The 27,052-nt window shown below is 38.7% G+C and overlaps 1 protein-coding gene across 2 annotated transcripts in view; it reads left to right on the top strand.

Annotated features, from left to right (window-relative positions):
• The window catches only part of RAB10 (RAB10, member RAS oncogene family), an 88,849-nt gene that overhangs the window by 41,959 nt on the left and 19,838 nt on the right, over window positions 1-27,052 (top strand). For both annotated transcript variants that reach the window (XM_045447484.1, XM_045447485.1), the window contains exon 2: window positions 18,210-18,270. In XM_045447484.1, the coding sequence (XP_045303440.1) occupies window positions 18,210-18,270 (61 nt within the window). The remainder of the gene's footprint in view (window positions 1-18,209; window positions 18,271-27,052) is intronic.

Here is a 27,052-nt window from a genome sequence, read left to right as displayed (position 1 = left end):
GTACACAATCTCATGGTTCCCGTTTGAGCTCTGCCCGCATTGGGGTCTGTGCTGACAGCTCAGACCCTGGAGCCTGCTTCAGATTCTGTGCCTCCCCCTCTCTCTGCCTCTCCCCCGCTCGTGCATGGTCTCTCTCTCTCTCTCTCTCAAAAATAAATAAAACATGAAAAAATTTTAAAAAATAAATATCAAGCACTCTTAAATGTTCTCCTTTACTATTTACCTTTCTGTCTTTATCTTTTCAGCTTCTTTCCATTACTTTTTTTTTTTAAGTTTATTTATTTTGAGAAAGAGGACAGGGTAGGGGCAGAGAGAGAGAGAGAGAGAGAGAGAGAGAGAGAGAGGGAGAGAATGAATATCCCAAGAAGGCTCCACACTATCAGCACATGGAGCCTAATGTGGGGTTCCAACTTAAGCACTGTGAGATCATGAGCTGAGCCAAAATCAAGAGTCGGATGCTTATCCAGCTGAGCCACGCAGGCACCCAACTCCCTCCCATTATTTAAATCAACAGGTATTTATTGCTGAGTATGTGGGACTAGGGTGAATTCTGAAGTGATATTTACTGACATCCATCTGGCCTGACCGAGCTGGCTTATGCTTCTGTAAGGACTAGTAACCTAGGAGAATGCCAGTTTTTAACGGCAGTTAACAAAGAATGAATGTATATATGAAGTGTATATATTTATAATTCAGTATCAATATTGCTGTTGCTGGCGGCTAGATCAGGATAATAAAAAATTGCTTTTTAATAATTATATAACAAAAGAATGCTAATTAGGATATCAGATAAAAAATCTAGATTGTTTTGGCTTGGTTTCTTTAGTCTGTAATATCAGACTGCCAGTATATCATCATGTAGATATGTGAGAAATATTATCTGCCACATGTGGGGAAAGAATAATAGCTATATTGTTTCTGAACTTTGTATTAATACTTTTTTTTAAAGTGTCTTCTTTGATAAAAAAAAAAAAAAATGTTTTTCCTTGGTTCAAATACTTGAATTTCAGCCTTAGCAAGTTTTTAGTGAATACAAATTGCCTCTAAAGCTTTGAAAGAATGATAGTGTAGTGCACCAGTGCTATAAACCACAACCCTCTGGTGGAACAGTAGAAGGTGGGGGACTGGGACAGAGGCTTTAAACTCCCTGAAATATATACAGTTTGGTGTAAGGGTATGGGCAAAGGGTCCATGATTTTCTTTAGGTTCTCAAATGATTTGAAACCTATTCTAAAAAAGGTCAAGGATTACTTAACCTTTAAAAGACAATAAAGCTGTTGAGAGATCTTCCATGTCTGGACATCATGGAGTAACTGGCACCAGAATAGCCTTCTGGCTATAAACTGCTAGACTACCAGACAAAACATAAGAAACAGCTGTTTTTAAATATTTGGTAACAGGTGCGGCAGAATTGCAATCCTTGAGAGAAGGAAAACAAATAAATAGAACCCTGCAATCCCCCTGGCTTTCTTTCTGAAACTAGATTCCAATTCAGGATCTAAGCAGTCTTGTTGGGCCAAGGAGTTAGAACTCAGAGAAAGACTGAGGGGGAGGCTGGAATTTGCAGGATTGTTTATCATAGAAGATGGCATTATGTGGACAGTGAGATCCAGAAAGGAGTCCCTTTGAATCTTTGGATGCTAAGCTGTGTGGGGCTCCATGGCTGAGCAGAGAACAACTATTAGGGGAAAGAACAACTACCAGATAGTTGGAAGAAGTGTTGAGACTTAAAATGGGTTGGGAGACATTCTAGTTCTGACCACCCAAGAGAGAGAGATCTCATTGAATATAAAGGCCATTTGGGGAAGACCCTAGAAATGGCATTCATTAGGAGTGGGGCTAAAGTAATAACTCTGGAGAAAAGGCTGCTCTAGCCCTTCCTTAAAACTGTGCTGAAAAACGGACCTCAATAGGGTTAAGCTGATTCTCAACTAATTTAGCTGCCCATCTTAACAAAACGCAACATTTAAAAAGTCTATACATTAACAAAGTCTGTAAGATGTTTAGCATCTAATCTGAAGTTATTAGGCATATGAAGAAGTAGGAAAATGTAATCCTTAACCAGGAGAAAAATCAGTTTCTGGAAAAAGACCCAGAAATGACAGAGATGATGGATTTAGAAGACAGATGTTGAAGCATTTAAAGGAAAGCATGAACATGAAAGAAATGTAAGATGTAAAAAAGACCCATTGGAGCTTCTAGAACTGAAAAATATGGTATCTGAAAGGAAAAATTCAGTCGATGGGGCTTAACAGCAGATTAGATATGCAGAAGAAAAGATCAGTGATAGGATAATAGAAACTGCCCAAAATGAAGCACAGGGTAAAAAAAGACTGGAAGAAAAAGAGAGCCCAGTGATGTGTGAGACATTATCAGATAGCCTGCCTAATACCATTTGCATTTGGACGCTGCAGTTGAAGAAGTATTTGAAGAAATATGGCTGAAAAAAAATTTAAATATAATGAAAGCTATAATCCCTTAGACTTAATGATCCCAGATAGGATAAACACAAAGAGAGTCACACTGAGGCACATCCTAATCCAATTGCTGAAAACTAGTTTTAAAGAGAAATCTTAAGAGAAACTAGAGGAAAGAAAAACCGCATTATATATACAGAGGGCAAAGATAACAGCTGTTGACTTTTCAAGAAAAATAATGTAAACCAACAAATGAACCTAACTTTATTACAACTGGACAACAACCACACTGAGGAGGAGGAGGAAGAGAATAAATCATCAAAATAGTATTTCAGAAAATAGTATTTTGACTAGATATTGTAAGACTAAAGATAAAAAGAACTGTATACAAGTATTATATTCTAGTTAGTAAATCTGCCCTTTCTCATAAGGATATGGGTTAGTAAGCCTGAAACTGCTCTGTGTATATACTACTTTATGTATATATTAAGATTGAATATATAAGTAAATCTAGTTTAGATCATGACAGCCAGATACCTAACTGTTAAATGAAGAGGTTACAAGTAAGGAAAGGAAAACGGCTAGAATGAACTTTTTGGTCTTGAATTGGAGGTATCAGTATTAACTCATGGTTTTATGTAATATATACAGATAAATAGGTCTAGAAATGTAGATGTATGTATATGCATGGGTTACTGTGCATAAATGTATTTCCTCGCTCTGTCCTCTGGGAATGCGTAGAAGCAGTGACGCTCCAGGAGCAATGAGCATATCTTGTGCCCAGATCTTGGACTCAACAATTCTTCATTAAGATGTACCACGGCACTTTGAAGAAAGAGCTGGGATAGAGGCAGAAGAGGATGATTCTGAAGTATCTTTGGTGCCAGAAAACAAAGAAGTGCTAGAAAAGGGTGGGACATGTCAAAAGGATGTAAGAGCCAACTTGAAAGAGCTTCTGATGGCCAAAGCTGGAATCAAATAATTCTAGTATTACATAATCAGTAGAATAAAATATCTATGAGTCCATATTGGTAATAATAAATAATTAAGTAAGTAAATGAATGGGGAGAAGGAATAAAATGTAAAAGAATTAGTTATTAAGTGTAAAGTAGTGACTAAACACAGCATCACCATTAGCAAATATTACAGTAATAGTTGTCACAGGCACAAATCGATATGGAAGGTAAAATCAGTGAGTGAAGGTATGGTGAGAAACATATTTTCATAGCCTTAAAGTATTTTCTCCAAAAAATTTATTAGTTACAAAGAGAAAAAATGAATTTATAGTGGAGAGAAACTCTGTAGATACCACCATAACCAAGTTATCAAGGTTAATAGCACAGCAATAAGACATTCACAATGTATATACTCCCTGATAATGAGCTAAGAAAGGCAAAATATTTCATCTGTGGTGTTCTTACCAAAAAATGCAAAGCCTTGCTCTAATTATGAGAAGACATCAGACAAACCCAAATTGAGGGAGGTTCTACAAGATACCTGGCTAGTATTTTTCAAAATTATTAAGGTCATGCAAGATGAGAAAATATTGAATAACTGTTACAGATCAAGGAAACGTGTCCACTACATGCAGTGTTGGGAACCTGAATTGGATCCTGGAACAGAAAAAGACATTAGTGGGGTGCCTGGGTAGCTCAGTCAGTTAAGCACCCTACTTTGGCTCAGGCCATGATCTCATGGTTTATGAGTTCGAGCCTCATGTCATGCTCTGTGCTGCCAGCTTAGAGCCTGGAGCTTGCTTTAGATTCTGTGTCTGTCTCCCTCTCCCTGCCCCTCCCCTTCTTATGCTGTCTGTCTGTCTGTCTGTCTGTCTCTCTCTCTCTCTCTCTAAAATAAACATTAAGAAAAAGACATTAGTGAACAAATTGGTAGATTTAAGTCTGTAGCTAAGTTAATTGCTTCATACCAGTGTTACTTTCTTTTTTCTGATAATGATTATCTAAGTGTTAACATTAGAAGCTGGATGAAAGATATATGTGGACTCTGTTTTTGCAAATTTTCTGTAAAGTCGTTTCAAAATAAAAAGTTTCTTAAGTCTAGATTCCTCCCAAAAGGGGTGTGTATGTGGGTGGGGGGTGTCATGCAAGCCAGAAGACAGTGGAGTAACACTTTTTAAGTTCTGAAAGGAGGGGCACCTAGCTGGCTCAGTTGGTAGAGCATTTGACTCTTGATCTCAGGGTTGTAACTTTGAGCCCCATATTGGTTGTAGAGATTACTTAAAAATTAAATCTTTTTTTTTTTTTTTTTAAGAAATAGATCAATCCTTTTTTTAAAGTTTATTTTTTGAGAGAGGGAGGGAGAGATGGAGGGAGGGGCAGAGACAAAGGGAGAAGGAATCTCAAGTAGGCTCCACGCTGCCAGCCCAGAGCTGACACGGGGCTCAGTCCCACAAACTGTGAGATGATGACTTGAGCCAAAACCAAGAGTTGGTGGCTCAACTGACTGAGCCACCCAGGCGGTCCAAAAATACAATCCTAAAAAAAAAAAAAAAAAAGTTCTGATGTGAAAAGACTATCATTAGAATTTAATCCTGACAAGCGTATCTTGCAGAAATCAAGACAAACTGAAGACATTTCCAGGACGCAGGTGTGGCTCAGTTGATTGTCTAACTTCAGCTCAGTCATGATCTTGTGGTTCTTGAATTCGAGCCCCACATTGGGCTGCTGCTGTCAGTGCAGAGCCTGCTTCAGATCTGCTGCCCTCTCTCTTTCTCTGCCCCTCCCCTGCTCATGCATGCTTACACGTGTGCTCTGTTTCTTAAAAATAAACATTTAAAAAGGCATTTTGCAGACAAAAGCTGAGAGAATTTCTTGCTGACAGTCCCGCTCTATTAAAAATGTTAAAGGGGGACGCCTGGGAGGCTCAGTCAGTGAAGTGTCCCACTTCAGCTCAGATCATCATCTCGTGGTTTTGGAGTTTGAGCCCTGCGTTGGGTTCTCTGCTATTAGCACAGAGCCTGCTTCGGATCCTCTGTTCCTCTCTCTGTCTGCTCATTCTCTCTCTTTCTCTCAAATTAATAAATAAACTTTAAAAAAAATCTTTAAAAAATATTAAAGGAAATTTTTCAGGCTGAAGAAAACCATTTTGGGTGGAAACTCAGATACACACAAAAGAATGGAGAAGATAAATGGTACACATGGGGAAATGCAAAATACTTTTTTCTCAAATTTAAATTTATTTCAGACAATTGACTAGTAAAATTCAGAAAATGTAGATGTAAAAAGTAAAAGGTAGATGTAAAAAGTAAAAGCCCAGTAATAGGGAGAAAATGGAAGCACACTGCTGTAAGGTTCTTACATTAATATGAGAAGTGGTATAATACTGTTTGAAGGTGCACTGTGCTAAGTTAAAAATGTGTGTTATGAAGTCTAGTGCAACCACTAAAAAATATCTTAGGACTACCTAAGAAGCCAATAATCATAAAAAAGCCCAGGTGGCTGTATTAATAGTAGACAAAGTAGATTTCAGAGCAAGGAGTATACTTCCAGGAATAAAGAAAAATTTTTTGTAATGATAAAGGTGTCAGTTTATCATATTTATATACCTAATAACAGAGTTTCAAAATACTTGAAGCAGAAACTGACAGAACTGGAAGGAGAAATAGAAATCTATAATTATATAGTTGGATACTCAACGAATATTCTTCTGTAGTGATTGATAGAATAGACATATATTAAAGAAATAGAATCTTAATTTAAGTTTTTTCTGAAAGAAATTTTAAGGCTCAGATGGCTTCACTGGTGAGTTTTATCAAACGTTTAAGGAAGAAAATACTACTATTTCAGTAAATGGTGGAGGAGGGCACACTTTAAATCATTTATGGGACCAGCCTTCTCTTGGATATTAAGACCAGACAGAGAGATCCCTAATGAACATTGACATCTCCTTCATGAACATGTATGTAAGAATCCTTATCTAGGGGCACGTGGGTGTTTTAGTTCGTTAAGGGTCTGACTTTGGCTCAGGTCATGATCTCGCAGTTCGTGAGTTTGAGCCCCACATCAGGCTCGCTGCTGTCAGCTCAGAGCCTACTTTGGATCTTCTGTCCCTCTCTCTTTCTGCCCCCTCCCTGCCCCCAAAATAAACAAACATTAAAAAAATAATAATTGCACAGCGTTTCTGGGAACTTATAGAAAATAATATGTCATGACCAAGTAGACTTTATTTTAGGAATACAATGTTGATTTCACGTTCAAAATAAATTTTTAAAAATCATTTTATCTATCTATCTATTTATTTATTTAGTGCTTGTTTACGGGTGCCTGCATGGCTTAGTCAGTTGTGCAGCCAGCTCTTGATTTCGGCTCAGTTCATGATCCCAGGGTCATGGGATTGATCCCTGTGCCAGGTTCTGCCCTGAGCAGGCACCCTGCTTAAGATTCTTTCATTCTCTCTCTTTCTCTCTCTCCCTCCACTGTCCCTCTCCCTTGCATGCTTGTTCTCTCTATAAATAAAATTAAAAAAAAAAATAATAAAAAAAAAATAAATAAATAAAACAAAAATTAAAATAAAATAAAATAAGGGTGCCTGGGTGGCTCAGTCACTTAAGTGTCTGACTTTGGCTCAGGTCATGATCTCACAGTTGGTGGGTTCGAGCCCTGCATTGGACTCTTCACTGAAAGCTTGGAGCCTGGAACCTGCTTCAGGTTGTGTTTACCTCTCTCTCTGCCCCTCCCCCATTTGTGCATGTGTGCACATTCTCTCTCTCTCTCTCTCTGTCTCTCTGTCTCTCAAAAATAAATATTTTTTAAAAACTTATTTTTGGGGCGCCTGGGTGGCTCAGTCAGTTAAGCGTCCGACTTCAGCTCAGGTCACGATCTCACGGTCCATGAGTCCGTGAGTTTGAGCCCCGTGTCGGGCTCTGGGCTGATGGCTCAGAGCCTGGAGCCTGCTTCCAATTCTGTGTCTCCCTCTCTCTCTGCCCCTCCCCCGTTCATGCTCTGTCTCTCTCTGTCTCAAAAATAAATAAATGTTAAAAAAAAAACCACAAACTTATTTTTATTTTTAAAATTTTTTTTTCAAGTTGATTTGTTTATTTTGAGAGATAGAGGGAGAGAGAGAATCCCAAGCAGGCTCCATGCTTTCTGTGCAGAGCCCAATGCAGGGCTCAAACTCATGAACCACGAGATCATGACCTGAGCTGAAGCCAAGAATTGGACACTTAACTGACTGAACCACCCAGGCTCCCTTAAAGTGTTTATTTTTGAGGGAAGGAGAGAGGGAAAGAGAGAGAGAGAGAATGAGAGAGCACGCAAGTGAGCAGGGGAGGGACAGAGAGAGAGGGGGACAGAGCTGACAGCAAAGCTGTATGCGGGGCTTGAACTCATGAACTGTGAGATCATGACCTGAGCTGAGTCAGCTGCTTAATCAACTGAGCCACCCAGGAGCCACTATTTTATTTTATTTTAGAGACAGAGAGTGAGTGTGCCCGAGAGCAAGGGAGAGGGGCATGGGAGGGGGGAGAGAAAGAGAAAGAAAGAGTCTTAAGCAGGGTCACTGCTCAGCACAGAGCCTGGGACAGGACTTGATCTCATAACCCTGGGATCATGACCTGAGCCGAAGTCAAGAGTCGGCCGCTCAACTGACTGAGCCACCCATGAGCCCCCTAAATCAATTTTAATTAGCTCCCTTAATGGGGTAAAGAAGAAGGGTTCCTGGCTGGCTCAGTTGGTAGAGCATGTGACTCTTTGGGGTTGTGAGTTCAAGCCCCAGGTTGAGTGTAGAGCCTACTAAAAAAAAAGAAGAAGAAAAGTCATGATCATCTTAATAGGTACGGAAAAAGCATACGATGGGGTGCCTAGGTGGCTCAGTTAGTTAAGCATCCAATTCTTGATTTGGGCTCCTGTCATGATCTCATGGTTCGTGAGTTTGAGCCCCACATTGGGCTCCATGCTGACAGTGCAGAGCCTACTTGGGATTCTCTCTCTTTCCCTTTCTCTTTGCCCCTCCCCTGCTTGCTTATGCACTGTTTCTGTCTCCCTCAAGATAAATAAATTAGCTTAAAAAATAATAAAAGCATTTTACAAAATACTCATTTGCATCACGATACCTTAGCGAACTAGGAGTAAAAGGACATTTCCTCAGCCTACTAAATGATGTACAGTTGACATGATACTTTAACAGTGAAGCTTTCACTCTAAGCTTTCTTTGTTAAGGATCAAGTACAAAACAACATGTATTAGAGGTCCTAGCTGGTAACAATAAGGCGAGAGAAAGAAAGATCTCAGAGGTTCGAAAGGAAAATGATTAAGAAAGTGCCTTTTTGTAGACTACCTGATTATATATATGACTTACATACATAGAAAACTCTAAGCACCCTACCTCCCAAATAAAGAGCAGCTAGAATTAAGAAGTGACTATAGCAAGGTTACAGGATACGGATCAGTGTACAAAAATAAGATGTATTCTGTATTGAGCAACAATTAGAAAATGAAACTCTTAAAAAAGTATTATTTATAATAGCACCCTAAACATGAAAAATGAAATGGGGATAAATTTAACAAAATGTAAGACCTAGGCCCTGAAGACTACAAAATACTGTCAATAGAACTTAAGACCCAAATAAACTGAGAACATCTTATGTGGATTTTACCTCAGTAGAAAATACATAAATAAAAAATGGAATTATGGAACTTAATTTAGGTTAAGAGCTTGTATGGTGTGAAAAAACAAGTGGAATTGAGTACTGGTTCTGCCACCTTAATTCTCTGACCTTATTTAAATTACTTTAAACTTTCCTTTTCTTTAAAATAGGCATATATGTAGTTTTGCAGAGGATTTTCAAAAATTAATTAATGTTTAATTTACATTCAAGTTAGTTAGCATATAGTGCAACAATGATTTCAGGAGTATATTCCTTAAGGCCCCTTGCCCATCTAGCCCATCCCCCCTCCCACAACCCTCTGTTCTCTATATTTAAAAGTCTGTTCTATTTTGTTCCCCTCCCTGTTTTTGTATTATTTTTGCTTCCCTTTCCTTAGGTTCATCTGTTTAGGATCTTAAATTCCTTACATGAATGAAGTCATGTGATATTTGTCTTTCTCTAATTTTGCTTAGCATAATACTCTCTAGTTCCATTCATGTAGTTGCAAATGGCAAGATTTCATTCTTTTTGATTGCCGAGTAATACTCCATTGTATGTATGTGTGTGTGTGTGTGTGTGTGTGTGTGTGTGTGTGTGTGTGTGTGTGTGTGTGTGTATACCACATTTTCTTTATACATTTAGCTGTCAATGGGCATTTGGGCTCTTTCCATACATTGGCTATTGTCGATAGCACTGCGGTAAACATTGGGGTGCATGTTCCCCTTCGAAACAGCACACCTGTATCCCTTGAGTAAATACCTAGTAGTGCAGTTGCTGGGTTGCAGAGTAGTTCTATTTTCAATTTTTTGAGGAACCTCTATACTGTTTTCCGGAGTGGTTGCACCAGTTTGCGTTCCCACCAACAGTGCAAAAGAGATCCTCTTTCTCCTCACCTTCGCCAACATCTGTTGTTGCCTGAGTTATTAATGTTATTAGGCATTCTGACAGGTGCGAGGTGGTATCGGTATCTCGTGGTTTTGATTTGTATTTCCCTGATGATGAGTGATGTTGAGTGGTTTTTCATGTTTCTGTTAGCCATCTGGATGTCTTCTTTGGAGAAGTGTCTATTCATGTCTTTTGCCCATTTCTTCACTGGATTATTTGTCTTTTGGGTGTTGAGTTTGATAAGTTCTTTATAGGTTTTGGATACTAACCCTTTATCTGATACGTCATTTGCAAGTATCTTCTCCCATTCCATTGGTTGCCTTTTAGTTTTGCTGATTGTGTCCTTCGCTGTGCAGAAGGTTTTTATTTTGATGAGGTCCCAGTAGTTCATTTTTGCTTTTGTTTCCCTTGCCTCTGGAGACGTGTTGAGTAAGAAGTTGTTGCGGTTGAGGTCGGAGAGGTTTCTGCCTGCTTTCTCCTCTAGGATTTTGTTGGCTTCCTGTCTTACATTTAGGTCTTTCATTCATTTTGAGTTTATTTTTGTGTATGGTATAAGAAAGTGGTCCAGGTTCATTTTTCTGCGTGTCATTGTCCAGTTTTCCCAGCACCATTTGTTGAAGAGACTGTATTTATTCCATTGGATATTCTTTTCTGCTTTGTCAAAGATTAGTTGGCCATACGTTTGTGGGTCCATTATGGGTTCTCTATTCTGTTCCATTGACCTGGGTGTCTGTTTTTGTGCCAGTACCATACTGTCTTGATGATTACACCTTTGTCATAAATCTTGAAGTCTGGGGATTGTGATGCCTCCAGCTTTGGTTTTCTTTTTTAAGATTGTTTTGGCTATTTGGGGTCTTTTCTGGTTCCATACAAATTTTAGGATTGTTTGTTCTAGCTCTGTGAAGAATGCTGGTGTTATTTTGATAGGGATTGCTGCAGAGGATTTTTTTTAAGTTTATTTATTTTGAGAGTGGATGTGGGGGAGGCGCAGAGATCAAGGGAGAGAGAAAATCCCAAGCTAACAAGCACAAGCCTGATGCGGGGCTCGATTCTGTGAACTGTGAGATCATGATCTGCGCCAAAATCAAGAGTGTGAACTGACTTGACAGTTGCCCAACAGAGGATAATTTTGAATAGTAAATGAGATAATACAGGAAATGCTTAGAACACTTAGTAGTTATCCAGTAAATATTGTTAGTACTACTGGATTTTAATTTTATTTTTCATTTGTAGTTTGTAAATAAAAGTATAGGTTAGGACTGTTCTGAGGATTTAATGCTTTAATCCACTCCAAAGGGCTAAACTCATTATAAATTCTCAAAGTGTTTACTAAGCTATTACTATTATACGGAAGGATCATTTAAAAAAAAAAATTAATGTTTAGAGAGAGAGTGCATGCATGGGGGTAGAGGCAGAGAGAGAGGGAGACACAGAATCTGAAGCAGGCTCCAGGCTCTGAGCTGTCAGCACAGAGTCTGACATGGGACTCGAATCCACAAACCACGAGATCATGTCATGAGCTGAAGTTGGATGCTCAACTGACTGAGCCACCCAGGCACCCCAATAAGAAGAGCTTTAGAGGAAATTTCTGCATTCTGCATTTTCACATCTGCATCCAGATAAGCTAATGGCTGTATTGGGAAGTGGTCTTTTCAAAACTTGTGCTATAATGGTAGAGCTAGAGCTAGGACTAAGAATTATGTTTCTTAAATCATGTTAAAGAATCATGTTTCTTAAATTCCAGAAAAAGCTATATTCAAAGGATTGTAGGTATAGGATTCTTATTTCCTTTCCTGATGTGGTGAAAATACTTTATTTTCATTTGTTAAAAACCACAGATATTGATCGTTTACCTATGAGCTGTTAAACTTTAGTTGTCTGGAGTTTATTATATTTCTTCCTACATTAAATACTATGTATTGGTGTGTCATCAGAAGCTAAGCTTTGGAAAACTGATACTTACAGTGGCTAGAAGTTGCAGTTAACTTTTCTTGCCACTGGATGGTGCTTCTGCAACATCATTAAGGCAAATATTTTGGCTGATACGTGTTTCTCACTTTCTGAGCAGCTGAAAATTGATAAAAGTTAGAGTGCAGTAAATTGAAATACTCGTTTGAGCTGGGTCCCAGGAATCTGTAAAAATAAGAGATTTCCTTTAGTGTGTTTTCGTATAAATACAACCTAAAAGAGAAACATTGGTTGGATCAAATCCTATGTTTGCTCTAGTCTGTGAAAATTTAGGAAATGATAGTGTTGCAGGAGAATCTGGTTATTTCTCTTGGCAGAATCTTAAATTTTGTTTAATGTTTATTTATTTTTGAGAAAAGGAGAGAGAGCACGAGCAAGGAAGGGGCAGAGAGAGGGAGGGAGACATAGAGTCTGAAGCAGGATCCAGGCTCTGAGCTGTCAGCACAGTGAAGTTGGATGCTTAACCAGACTGAGCCACAGGTGCTCCTCCTCCTGGCAGAATCTTAAAGGGTGATATAGGTTTTCCTACCTTCTCTTGGCAGTTGAGCTACTTATTTTGCTCTAATTCCTAAATGTTATCAAAAGCTTTTCTACTCTGTCTTAAGTTTTTCCACACTTAGGTGTGTATGTTTTGGGGAATGTAGAAACTACTTGATGGAGTAACAAAGGTATTTACTTGGAAAAAGTACACAGCTTCTTCAAAAAGTTGTGTTTGAAGGTGACTACCGGAGGCCGACTGGAAGGAAATGAGACTGCAGGGGTGGCTGAAGGCCATGGGAGGAATACAATGATCAAATTGAAGTGGTTAAGTAGTGGAGAGAACTTATTTGTAAGCGTCCATCTGTTAACCCAGTTTTTATTTCTATTAAAGTTAATAGAGCAGAATTTTAGAAGTCACAGTATTTCAAGGTCTGTGAGGACAGTAGCAACAATAGAGTTTTGCCCTGTGCCTACCTGTGTGTTTCCTTTTCCAAGCATTTTATGACCTTTTTATCTGTTATTCAACACCATATTCCTTAGTCTTGGCTTTTAACTTAAAAAAAAAAAAACCACGCAAAAAGAAAAAACTAACATTAGAAATTCTCTCTTGTTACGGGAAATGAGAATCAATTATTCCAGACATTCCTGGTGCCTCTCTCTTCATCTTCTCAAATAGTTATAACACATGTTTTTTATTAACTGTTAAACCAAGTAGTGTACTATAATCACATTTCCTTTCTTGGATGATTTTTCTGTTTTTACTGTAATTTACAGTTCCTTTATTATTACATTTGCTTAAATTTCAAGACACTGTACATACTTTGTCCAAAATCGGCAACAGAATTGCCAAGCTTTCTGAATTTCTGCTTTTCATACAAATTCCATTAGTACCATTTATTCCCTTCCCTCTCTGTAGATATATTTCTTGGAATTTTCTTCTCATTTTATTCTGTCCTTTTATGTCCTCATTCGCTTCTGAACTGGTTGCTCTCTAGGCCAGTTTGAGCTGCCATTTACCTCACTCTTTGCTGGATTTCTTCCTGGTTTTGGCAAAGCAACCTCTCCTAGTAGTTGTCATAGAAGAGATGCATGGGAGCTAACTCTTGAGATCTTTCATGCCTGGAAATGCATTATTTTACTCTCACTTGCGTTTTGACTGGAAAAAGGTTGAAAAAAAATTTTCTTTTCTTAAGTGGGGCTTAAACTTAGGTCCCTGAGGTCAAGAGTCACATGCTGTACCTACTGGGTCAGTTAGGTGCCCAGGTTGAAATATTTTTTAAAGACATTATCTTTCTGTATTCTAGTGTTGCTGTTGGCTGTTGAGAAGTAGAAGTTCAGAGTTGTCACTTCTGATTATTTAATATGGCTTAGTTTATGTGTGTGCAAGCTTTTATAATATCTTTATTCCTGGTGTCTTGAAATTTTGGTTATATTACTGGTTATATTACTTGGTATAGATCCTATTTTTTTCATTATGCAAGCATTTGGTGAGTCAGTCTAGAATAGATTCTTTTGCTTCTGTTAAGTTTTCATGCACCATTTTTAAAAAGTTTTTACTTAAATTCCAGTTAAAATACAGTGTAGTTTTAGTACAATATAGTGATTCAGCATTTCTGTATATCACCTGGTATTCATCACAAGTGCATGCCGTAATTCTCATCACACATTTAACACATATCCCCCCCCCCCTCCCCGTAACCATCAGTTCTCTATAGTTAAGAGTCTTCCTTGGTTTGCCGCCCCCCCCCCACCTTTGCTCATTTGTTTTGTGTCTTAAATTCCACATATGAATGAAATCACATGGTATTCACTTAGCATAATTAATACTCTCTAGCTCCATCCATGTGGTTGCAAATGGCAAGATTTCATTCATTCGTATGGCTCAGCAATATTCCGTTACACACACACACACACACACACACACACCACATTCCTTATACATTCATCATTCAGTGGACATTTGGGGTTTTTACATAATTTGGCTATTGTAGATAGTGCCGCTATAAACATTGGGGTGCATATATCCCTTCGAACTAGTAGTGCAGTTGCTGGATTGTAGGGTAGTTCTATTTTAACTTTCTGAGGAACCTCCATACTGTTTTCCAGAATGACCACACCGATTTGCATTTCCACCAGCAGTGCAAGAGAATTCCCCTTTCTCCACACCCTAGCCAACACCTGTTGTTTCTTGTGTTGTTGATTTTAGCCACTCTGACAGGTATAAGGTGATATCTCATTGTAGTTTGATATGCATTTCCCTCATGATAAGTGATGTTGAGCATTTTTTCATGTGTTTGTTGGCTATCTCTATGTCTTTGGAAAAACGTGTGTTCACGTCTTATTTTTTAATTGGATTGTTTTTTGGGTGTTGAATTTTATAAGTTCTTTATATATTTTGGATACTAACCCTTTATCGGATATGTCATATGCAGATATCTTCTCCCATTCAATAGATTACCTTTTAGTTTTGTTGATCGTTTCCTTTGCTGTGCAGATTTCTTGCACAGTTTTTATTTTTTATTTTTAAAAATTTTTAAATGTTTTCATTTTTGAGAGAGAGACAGAGTGTGAGCAGGGGAGGGGCAGAGAGGGAGGGAGACACAGAATCTGAAGCAGAGGCTGGGGTCCAAATGTCAGCACAGAGCCCAATGTGGGGCTTGAATTCATGAACTGCAAGATCATGACCTGAGCTGAAGTTGGACGCTTAACCGATTGAGCCACCCAAGCGCCCTTTTGCACAGTTTTTAAATTATTATATTCTATGTGTCATTTTCTTTGTTCTTTCTTGAACTTCTGTTAGTTCAATATCAGACCTCCTGGTTTGATCTTCTAACTTGTCATATATCACATAAATTCCATTCTTGGTCATTTTGTTAATATTTTCTAGATCTCAGTTTTCTCTTGGTCTTTCTGTTGAATATATTATTTCTTCCACTTCCTTTTTTTTTTTCCCTTAATTTTCAAGAGTTTTTCTGGTTCAAGTTCATTTTCCTGCCCCTGCCCCCGCCACTCTTGTTCCGGGAAGATAAAAGGAACTATCTTTTCTCTTTCTTTGCATTGTCCCTGTTTCCTTCAGGTTCCCTATTTTGGTTTGCTTAGTTTTTAGTATCTCATTGAAACTTTCATCCTTTGTGTTTTGGCCTGAGGCTCAAAAAATCTGGATGCTAAGTGGACAGGTGTGGAGCTTGTCAAGTGGTAAGTTTCACCCTAATGCTGAAATAAAATAAATAAATATGTATATATATATGTGTGTATGTATATATATATATTTTTTTAATTTTAATTTTTATTTTTTTCTTTGGTGCTCTAGTAGGGAAGAAGGGTAGAGGAGGAGAGAGAGAGAATCAGAGAATCTTAAGCAGGTTCCATGCTCAGCATAGAGCCCACCACGAGGCTTCATCCCAGAATCCTGGGATCACGACCTGAGCCAAAATCAAGAGTTGGACTCTCAATCAACTGAGCCACTGAGGCACCCATCTATATGTATCTTTTCTCGGGTATCATTTCACTTTCTCTAGAAAACATCATTTATCTCTTCATTCAAATACTTTTTGAATGCCTGCTTTTATGTCAGGCTCTAGGTGCTGGGAATTTAACTGAATTAAATAGATAAAAATTCCTACCCTTGTGGATTTTATAGTTTTGCATAGGGAGACAGAAAATAAATAACAGGAGGGGCGCCTGGGTGGCGCAGTCGGTTAAGCGTCCGACTTCAGCCAGGTCACGATCTCGCGGTCCGTGAGTTCGAGCCCCGCGTCGGGCTCTGTGCTGACAGCTCAGAGCCTGGAGCCTGTTTCGGATTCTGTGTCTCCCTCTCTCTCTGACCCTCCCCCGTTCATGCTCTGTCTCTCTCTGTCCCAAAAATAAATAAACGTTGAAAAAAAAAATTTAAAAAAAAAAAAAAAAAGAAAATAAATAACAGGAATAAGTAAATATAGCATATTTAAGGGATGTTAAAAAAAGTAAAGAAGAAGGGTAGGGATTATTAATAGACAATGGACATGGGGTGGGGGACTTGGGAAAATGTTGCCACTTAGGAAAGGACGAGGGGAAGGAGCCATAATGGAGAAGAGTGGTCTAAGTTGGAAGAACAGTTATATGCAGAGTTCTTGAGGTGGGAATCTTTCTGACTTGTGTGTGGAACAATAAGGAAGCTGATCTAGTTAGCTAGATCAAAGAAAGATACAGAAAATTATGAGGACAGCATGGAATATGGGGGGTGGGTAGGCAGAATGTGTAGGGCCTTATGAAACATTTTAAGGACTTTTGCTTGAGTCTTAGTGAAAGATGGGATTTGCAGATAGGCAATAAACGGTTATCTCAAGTTTGGAATTCAGGAGAGAGGTCTGGGCTATGATATAAATTTGAGAGTTACCAGTGCGTATTTGGAATTTAAAGCCATGAAATTAGGGAAAATCACCATGGGAATGCGTAAAGATAGAAAAATTCACTTCGGTTTTTAGAAGAGTTCAGAGAGGCAAGGAGAAACTAGTAATGAAGATTGAAGAATGAGCGGCCCAGAGGTAGGTGAGGAGAGTTTTTGTGCAGAAAAGAATGAAGAACTGCTTTAACCACTGCTAATTAGTTTGAGGATAGACAACATTGAGAGAGAGAGAAAAGAGAAACTCAAGGAGTCTAGGATGAGGTAGGTGACTTAAAACAGCCTAAAAATCTTAATTTTCCAATTGTACCTGGTTTCTGTCTCTCAAAAGATTTGGAGCTTTCAGACTGTGTCCTAATTTCACTTGTCTTTGGAGAAGTTTTCTGAAATATATTGGTTGTTAGCTTTGTTATATAGGTTAATTAGCAAATTGCATGCCTAATTGGAATTGTTAGTCTTGTTCAGAGTCTCAGTAATTCCTAGAGAAACAAAAACATGGGCTGTAGACAAAGTCTGAGGTTTATAAATGCCAGGCACATCGCCCTTTTTTTTCTTTTCATTTGATTGTGGGAAACTCAACCCAAGCTGAAGATTTTGGTTGATTAAGGAACAGACAGATTTGGGAGATTTGTATTACTTTTGCCTCATGTATTTTGAAGCTCTGTGTTATAAGATGCATAAACATTTAGTATTTTTGCCTTCTTAATGAATTAACCCTTTTATCATTATGAAATGACCCTCTTTATCCCTGGTAGTAGGTTTTTGCTTTGCAAGCTGGTTAAGGCTATTTTTTTTCCCTAGTGGGAAACTTTTTTTTTTTTTTTTTAATTTTTTTTGCATTAAAATATTAGATATTTTAGGGGCACCTGACTGGCTAAGTTGGTAGAGCATGCAACTCTTGATCTCAAGGTTGTGAGTTCAGGCCCCACTTGGGTGTGGGGCTTAGTTTAAAAAAATTAGATATTTTAAAATTTACCTTTTCATTTCTTTATTGTAAAAACTTTTTATTTATTTATTTATTTATTTTTTTAAAGCATTTTTTTTTCCAACGTTTTTATTTATTTTTGGGACAGAGAGAGACAGAGCATGAACGGGGGAGGGGCAGAGAGAGAGGGAGACACAGAATTGGAAGCAGGCTCCAGGCTCTGAGCCATCAGCCCAGAGCCTGACGCGGGGCTCGAACTCACGAATCGCGAGATCGTGACCTGGCTGAAGTCGGACGCTTAACCAAGACTGCGCCACCCAGGCGCCCCTAAAAACTCTTTTTATATAGCTGTTTCTTCTGCCATGTTGGATCTTGTATTACTCAAGTTTAAAATTGAATAATTTGTTCAGAATATGCATACTTAGAGGCTATCAAGAGCCAAGCAGACACAGATTTTAAAAATGTATTTTTATTTTTACTCCCAGTTAATTTTGGGAGAGCCAAGTTCAGAGCCATAGATATAATTTACCTTTTTTTTCTTCTGTGTTGTAGGAATAGACTTTAAGATCAAAACAGTTGAATTACAAGGAAAGAAGATCAAGCTACAGATATGGTAAGTGATGCTAATTTACCTACTTTATAAATAGAATACCAAGTTCCTGAAGGATTGGCAGTGAAATCCTTCCTTGTCACCTGTTTAGTTTCTGTGAGACTTTCCTTTGTTAAGCCAGCAATCAGGACACCTTCTTTCAGTGAAGTAAAAAAAAATTATTGACATGGAGCACCTGATGGCTCAGTCAGGAGAGCATGTGACTCTTGGTCTCAAAGTCATGAGTACAAGCCCCATGTTGGGTGTAGAGATTACTTTAAAAATAAATGGGTGCCTGGGTGGCTCAGTCGGTTCAGTGTCTGACTTTTGATTTTGGCTCAGGTCATGATCTCTCACGGTCGTGAACTTGAGCCCCATGTTCTCTGGCTCTGTGCTGGGCGTGGAGCCGCTTAAGAGTCTCTCTTTCTCTCTCTTCTTCTGTCCCTCCTCTACTTGTGCTCTCTTTCAGAAAAATAAAAGAGAAAAAAAAAAAATATATTGACATGGACTTTGGAGTCCATGAGATCTGGCTGGATGTTTTACCTTTTCCACTTGCTCTTGGAACCTTGAGCAAGTTACATAACACTGTGAGGCTGTTATGTCTTCATATATAAAATAGAAATAATACCACTTATCTCAAAACATTGTTCTAAGGATTATATGAACTAATCTGTGTAGAGCCTTTATTTAGCACCATACTTTGCTCACACTCAATAACAAAAGTTAATATCCTTTCATTGCTTTGAGACTCTTAAGCTAGAAGATTTCCTTTAATGTGTTTATCACTTTTTTTTTTTTTAATTTTTTTTTTTTTTCAACGTTTATTTTTATTTTTGGGACAGAGAGAGACAGAGCATGAACGGGGGAGGGGCAGAGAGAGAGGGAGACACAGAATCGGAAACAGGCTCCAGGCTCTGAGCCATCAGCCCAGAGCCCGACGCGGGGCTCGAACTCACGGACCGCGAGATCGCGACCTGGCTGAAGTCGGACGCCTAACCGACTGCGCCACCCAGGCGCCCCACTTTTTTTTTTTTTTAAAGATTATTTCTTTATTGTTGAGAGAGAGAGAGCACAAGCAGGGGAGGGGCAGAGATGGAGAGAGAGAATCCCAAGCAGGCTCTGCACTATCTGCACAGAGCCAATGACGGACTCTGTCCCACGAACTGGGAGATCATGACCTGAGCCAAAACGAACAGTCTGATGCTTAACTGACTGCACAACCCAGGCGCCCCTATAACTTTTTAATTAGTTTATGTAGGGTTTGCCCCATAGAAATAAAATGAAATTCTTTAAATTTGTATTCAAGTCTGAATCGTAGACTTTACAATTAGAATAGCAGTATTGTGTGGTGAATATTAAGTGTTTTACATGTATGTATTAACCTATTAAATACTCGAAATGACCTTGCAAGATGTGTTATTCCATTTTTTAAACAGCCTTGTTGAGGTATAACAGTTTATATAACGATAAACTGCACATATTTAAAGTATACAGTTTGGTTAGTTTTGACATATATATATAAATCTGTGAAACCATCACCACAGTCAAGGTAATGAACAAATCCATCACCTTAAGCCTCTTTGTAATCTCTTCTTCCTCCCAGTTCCTGGTCCCCAAGTAACCATTCTTTTGGTTTCTGTCACTGTAGACTAGTTTCCATTTTCTAGTAGTGTATATAAATACAATCATATAATGTCTTTTTTTTTTTTCTCATCTTTTTTGGGAGGGAGGTCTGGCTTCTTTTACTCAGTATAACTAATTATTTTGAGAATTGTGAATGATTTTATGTGTATCAATAAGTTCATTACTTTTTATTGCTGAGTATTATTCCATTGTTACATCGTAAGTGGGTTATTCACCACAAAGCTGCTACAAATCTTTGTGTAGGTAAATATTTTCTTTTCTCTTGGGTTATCCCTGTTTTACAGATAATGAAATGGACAAATTTTGAAATAACTTAGCCAAGATCTTTAGCATGTAAATGGTAGAGCAGGGATGCATTACATGCTCAGAATGTAAGGTTGAGAGTAACACTCTTTAATTTTTTTTAATGTTTATTTTTGAGAGAGAGAGAGAGAGAGAGAGAGCGCGCGCGCGAGCGGGGTAGGGACAGAAAGAGAAGGAGACACACAATCCGAAGCAGGCTCCAGGCTCTGAACTGTCAGCACACAGCCCAACGCGAGGCGAGGCTCAAACTCACAAACCATGAGATCATGACCTGAGCCAAAGTCAGATGCTTAACCAACTGAGCCACCCAGGTGCCCCTAAAATGTAGGCATTTTATTAAAGATTTTCTTTGACACACGGTCCACCTGATGATCACTGATTTTTTTCTTTACTTTGGGAAATAACTCAGGAAAGGAACTGTGCCTCATACTCTGTTTCCTTATAATTAAAGCTGATCTCAAGGGAAAGGTTGTCAGTTGTTCTCAATTTCAACCAACTCCTCCCCCCCCCCCAACCCCCTTTTTTATCACCAGTGCCTTATCCCAGCAGCATTGACCCTACAGGGTAATCTAATGTGTGTTCCAAGCTCCTCTTAGGCTCTGCCACACTGATTGGCTTTCCTGTCAACTGCATCTCCTCTGTATACACCTTAAACTCATACTGTTCAAACTTTTTGGCGGTAACAGATATATTTTACATTGTGATTCTGTGACTCAATATATATGTACATGTGTGTGAGAGTGTATGTGCAATGGACACAGAAGTGCACACACCACTTTTTTAGGATACAGTTTTCTCTATATAATACAGAAAACCTTCTCCCTACTAAATTTGCCCTGTTCCTCCTATACTCTCTGTCTTCCACAGACTTTCCCTTCTGTTTCTTGTCCTGTGACTTTAAAATATTTTTTCTCCCTGTCATTTTAGTTTTTGTAGCATCTAGAAGTAAACAGTAACAACTAACACTTGCTTTTTTAAAAAGAGAGCCTTCCCAGAACACTTTGTTTTGCAACAGTAATTAATCTAGAAAAGATTTCTACTGTACCTATAAATATCAAGTATGGCACAGAAATGGTAACATTTCTAATTTAGAATTGTTTGATTTTAGACATTATTAATATAACCGTTTTTGGGTAAAAGCACCTTAAAAGGAAAATTGCATTTAGTCTAGGTTTTCATATATAAAACTGACCGCTTTTAATTTGAAATATCCATTTTCCAATAAAGATTAGGAATGAGTGGTTAAAATTTGAGGTTGATGGTTTTTAAGAGGTTAGCATTGTACTGGCTGATTCTGTTTCTTTGGTTTTGAAAGTTTGCATGCTGACAATCCAAGGAGAAGGCTCCAAGTTAAGAGATCTGGGATATGCCACCATAATTCAAGAAGGCTTTTAGCATGAAAAACCCGTTGTTCATAATTCAAAATGCTATCTTCAACGTTAAATGCTTTGCTTCCAGTTCCTAAAAAAAGCACAGTGATCTTTATCAGTCTCTAGTTTGAATGAATATTTTCAGATTCTTGTTTCAGCGTGAAAAATTTCTGTGCTTTGATTGAATATTGATTTGGGAAACTTTTCTTCAGTCTGCGCTAAAGATTTGTTTTTCTTTACTTGAATGATTTTCACTTCTCGTCTTATTTCTAGGGGTCTTTTAGTGTATCTGTTGCCTAAGGGTGGAGATGTGTGTCATCCTGGCCACGGCATGTATGAGTAGGCCTGAAATTAGTTTGTTTGGCTGATAGAGAGGCAGCTGTGGCTATTTATTTATTTAATAAGATTTTTTAATGTTTATTTTTGAGAGAGAGAGAGACAGAGCATGCGTGGGGGAGGGGCAGAGAGAGAGAGAGAGAGACAAAGTATCCAAAGCAGGCTCCAGGCTCTGGGCTGTAAGCACAGAACCTGATGCGGGGCTTGAACCTACAAACCATGAGATCATGACTTGAGCCGAAGTTGGCAGCTGTGGCTTTTTAAATCCCAGATCTCTAGAAATTCCACCACAGTATCTATCTACATTTTCCATAGAGTTGTAGGTCTTGCCAGGAAAATGGCCATAGTGAAGTATTTCAAATTTGCCTTTCCTTGTTTTGTTTCATTTTGTTCTGTTTTGAAGGGAGGGTGGTCAGAAATTTTTGTTACTATTGGCATCTGTATCTTGTACTTTCAATTTAACATCAGCATAGTAACCAGAAATCAATAGTGTCACTTTGTAGAATTAACCATTTATCTATGTAAGGGAGTCATCTTTGATTCTTCTCATTCCCTTAATCCCAACATCCTTTTTGGTAAGCCCTATGATTCAATCTTATAATGTCTAGAATCCAAATACAATTTGCCGTCTCCATTGTTAACCCCCCATCCTCACCCCCGGTCCAAGCCACCATTACTACTTCTTTGAGCCACTGCAATAAGTAGGCTCTTAATATCCTAACAGGTTCTTATTTCCCCCTTTTGCCGCCTTCTCTTTTGCCTTTTCCCACATAACAACCAGAGTAATCTTTTTTCCAAATACAATCAAATATAGATCATGGTTTTTATTCCTTCCCCATTTATAACCATTTTTAGTTTCATTGCATTGCATTTCAATTTTTTTTTTTTTAATGTTTATTTCTTTTTGAGACAGAGAGAGACAGAGTGAGCTAGGAAGGGGCAGAGGGAGACAGAGACAGAGTGAGCTAGGAAGGGGCAGAGGGAGAGGGAGACACAGAATCTGAAGCAGGCTCCAGGCTCTCAGCTGTGAGCACAGAGCCCGACGCGGGGATCGAACTCAACTAACTGAGAGATTGTGACCTGAGCCAAAGTCGGACGCTTAACGGACTGAGCCACCCAGGCACCCCGTTCCATTGCATTTCAAATGAAAGTCTAAATTCCAAATCCAAATTCTTTACCACAGTTAACAAAGTGGGCCTCGTTATCAGTTTGTGTTCTCTTGTGTAAATATAGTCTCTACCCCCAGCTGATCTCCTTTCAATTGCATGGACATGGCAAGTTCTTTTTCAATTTGGGACCTTGGTACATGCCTTGTAGATCTCCCTTAAACAACCCCACCTCCACACCCCCACCTGTGGCTAGACTGAACATTCTGAAGTACCACGTTATTCCAGAAGCTTCCCATGTCATCAGAAATAAAAACTGAAAATGTCAGGTTGTTAGTACTGGTTCTGACCTCATCTCTCACCAGCTTTGCTCCAACAGTGTGGCCATTTTCTCTCCCTTGAGCATGCCAAGCATGTTTCCTGTCTTAGGGCCTTTGTACTGCTTTAACTGTTCTTCAGCTTGGAATGCTTTTTATCAGATCTTTGTCCTGCTGCCTTCTCTTATTCAGATCTCAGCTCCACGTTCTCTGAGGTAGGCCTTGCATGATGCCGAGCTAAAGTAGCCCAGTCCTTCAGGCAGTGTCACATGTATCTTAATTTATTTTTATCATAGTATGTTTTTAGTATCTAAAGTTACCATATTTTTTTTAAATTTTTTTAACATTTTTTAATTTTATTTTTGAGACAGAGAGAGACAGAGCATGAACGGGGGAGGGGCAGAGAGAGAGGGAGACACAGAATCGGAAGCAGGCTCCAGGCTCTGAGCCATCAGCCCAGAGCCCGACGCGGGGCTCGAACTCACGGACCGCGAGATCGTGACCTGAGCTGAAGTCGGACGCTTAACCGACTGAGCCACCCAGGCGCCCCTAAAGTTACCATATTTTTAAAAAGTGTCTATTATTTCCCCCCCTTTGAGGGTGGGGATTCTTTCTGTCTGATTTGTGGTTATTGTGATGACCATCTAGAACAGAGCCTGGCAAATACTGATGCTCAGTAAATATTTGGTGACTAAATGACTTTGTTTGGTTGACCTCTGTTCATACTTCCCACTCCCCTTAAGCATCAGGGACCTCCCTGATCATTCTATCTAGGTTACTTCTTCTTTCCCCCATACCTCATTCTTCATCTCTCCACCCTGTTTACCTTGTTAGCATCTATCATAATATGGGAGTATATATTTATTTGTTTCTTTCCCCATTGGAATGTAAGCTCTGCAAGGCCAGGTTTCAGACTTTTTTCTTAAATGAAGATAAACATTAAAACTCATATTTTTGAGTAGAGAAATTGCATATCTATGAGGAAATCCAGGTCTTGCTAAAATAAAACTTAGTGTGAGACGCCTGGCTGGCTCCGTTGGTGGAGACTCTTGATCTTGGGGTTGTAAGTTTAAGCCCTGTGTTGGGTGTAGAGATTACTTAAAAATAAAATCTTTAAAAAAAATAAAAAATGAAATAAATAAAATCTTTAAAAACAAAAAACACTTCAGTGAGAAATTTGACATCTAATTTACAGAGCAAGAAATAACCTCATTATGTTACCAAAAACACAAAGTTATGAAATTTGGGGTCTCTTCTTTGCAGAGCAGATTGATGTTGTCTCTGGCCTGTTCCAGTGCTGTCAGTGCCCAAACTAAAAATAACTGTCAGAATAGCAGCCAGGGTACACAGCTTCCTTGACCCTGCATGTGGGACTAACAAGGAAATAAGCTATTTTAGTTCCTAGGAACATATATCACTCCTTTTATAATATGTCGGGGCGGGGGCGGGGGGGGGAGAGGATTGTCTTAGCTGTGTGTCTATTATTTTCTGTAAGGGAAGTTCTGTTGCCACTGGGTTGTAATTTTAGAAACCTTAAATGTAGGCTGAGAAGAAAAACAATTATTTTTTAATTTTTTTTAATTTTATTTTTTATTTTTTAAAATTCACATCCAAATTAGTTAGCATATAGTGCAACAGGAGTAGATTCCTTAGTGCCTCTTACCCATTTAGCCCATCCCCCCTCCCACAACCCCTCCAGTAACCCTCAGTTTGTTCTCCATGTTTATGAGTCTCTTCTGTTTTGTCCCCCTCCCTGTTTTTATATTATTTTTGTTTCCCTTCCCTTATGTTCATCTGTTTTGTCTCTTAAAGTCCTCATGAGTCAAGTCATATGATTTTTGTCTTTCTGTGACTGACTAATTTCACTTAACATAATACCCTCCAGTTCATTCCACGTAGTTGCAAATGGCAAGATTTCATTCTTTTTGATTGCCGAGTAATACTCCATTGTATTATACCATACCACATCTTCTTTATCCATTCATCTGTCGATGGACATTTGGGCTCTTTCCATACTTTGGCTATTGTTGACAGTGCTGCCATAAACATGGGGGTGCATGTGTCCCTTCGAAACACCACACCTGTATCCCATGGATAAATGCCTAGTAGTGCAATTGCTGGGTCGTAGGGTAGTTCTTTTGTTCATTTTTTGAGGAACCTCCATCCTGTTTTCTAGAGTGGCTGCACCAGCTTGCATTCCCAAGAAGAAAAACAATTACAATAGGAGAAGAAAACCAAGTTGAGTGGTTTTTTTTTTTTTTTAAGTGTTTTATTTATTTTTGAGAGAGACAGAGACAGAGACAGAGAGACAGAGTACAAGTGGGGGAGGGGCAGAGAGAGGAAGACACAGAATCCATGAAGCAGGCTCCAGGCTCTGACCTGTCAGCACAGAGCCTGACATAGGGCTCAAACACGTGAACCATGAGATCATGACCTGATCCGAAGTCGGACGCTTAACCGACTGAGCCACCCAGGCGACCCCAAGTTGAGTGGTTTTGAAATAGGCTTAAAACCTGCATTATGGTACATAGAAATATATTGTGAGTACATACAATGTTTAATTGCTCTTCAGATATTTAATACCTGGCTTTGCTTATTGGAGTCAACCTGCTGTCTTTAATCTTGGGTGTATGTATGTGTGCATGCAAGCCTAAAAATACTTTGGGCAATGAGTAAGCAGCTGTGGCTTTTTTTAGCCCTGGCAGAGGCTCATCAGTTAGCTTAGGGGTAGTGAGCAAGGACTGTTTCTGGTTTGAAATAAATGATTGCTTGCCTTAACAATTGGTAGGGGCTGGTAAGAGTATCCAGGCACGGCTCAGAAAAAAGGTAATTGGAAATCAAGGAGCTGAGGAGCCAGATCATCATGTGGGGTGAATACAGTCATGTTGGGAAGTATAAATATATGGCATGTGTAAATGCAAATGAAAATGGGATATAGAAAGCCTTAAAAAAAAAAAAAAAAAGACTTTGCAGGAAAAGCATATAAAGAGGGAAGGAAAGTTCTTGGGTTTAAGAGATTTGGAAAGGTGGAGGAGACCAAAGAGCCGATGGGAGTAGAATGCCATGGATCAGAACAGAAACTTAGCTCTGAATCTAAATAGTGTTTACTCTCTTTTCAGAGGGGCCATTAATATTTCAGTATCTATTATATTGACATTTCATATCTAACCAGTATTATACCTCCTAAGTGCTGTTAATTTAGATTTAGCTAAGTAGTTTATTTTGCAGTGTATTCTCTCTTGATAGAGAATGTAGTTATAGATTTGACACCGAAATGGGTGTATAATTTGCTAGTTTTGTAACGTGAATGGTTTTCATTGTTGAAGAAGAACGATAGAGTTGGGGGTGGCTGTTCATAGTGAGGTGCTGTAGAAATCTCTTAAATTGTTATTATGACAAAAAATGAAGTAAAAGTTTTCCATGCCTCCTGTACCAAAGCTAGTAGGCACTACTGAGTGAGTACATTTCCATACTGGATTTTAGCTAGGAGACTTTAACTCCTCTTCCAGGGTATACAATTATTAGTTGATTTATACTTTTTAGCAGTTCAGAAAAGAGCTAAACTATTTCTAATGTGTTGAAACAAAATTTTTGTGTTTTTTTCCCCCATGAAATCATAAATTATGCCTGATTGCAGGTACCTTGTGACTAAATAGGATTAATAAAAGATAAAACAAGAATTTGGAATTGGGGAAAATGGAAGATATAAATACATGATCTCTAAAGGACA

This window comes from Leopardus geoffroyi, chromosome A3 (assembly GCF_018350155.1).
Source record: "Leopardus geoffroyi isolate Oge1 chromosome A3, O.geoffroyi_Oge1_pat1.0, whole genome shotgun sequence".
NCBI classification, from domain to species: domain Eukaryota; kingdom Metazoa; phylum Chordata; class Mammalia; order Carnivora; family Felidae; genus Leopardus; species Leopardus geoffroyi.
The sequence above is the reverse complement of the archived record's forward strand: the minus strand, read 5'-3'. Positions and strand labels throughout refer to the sequence as shown.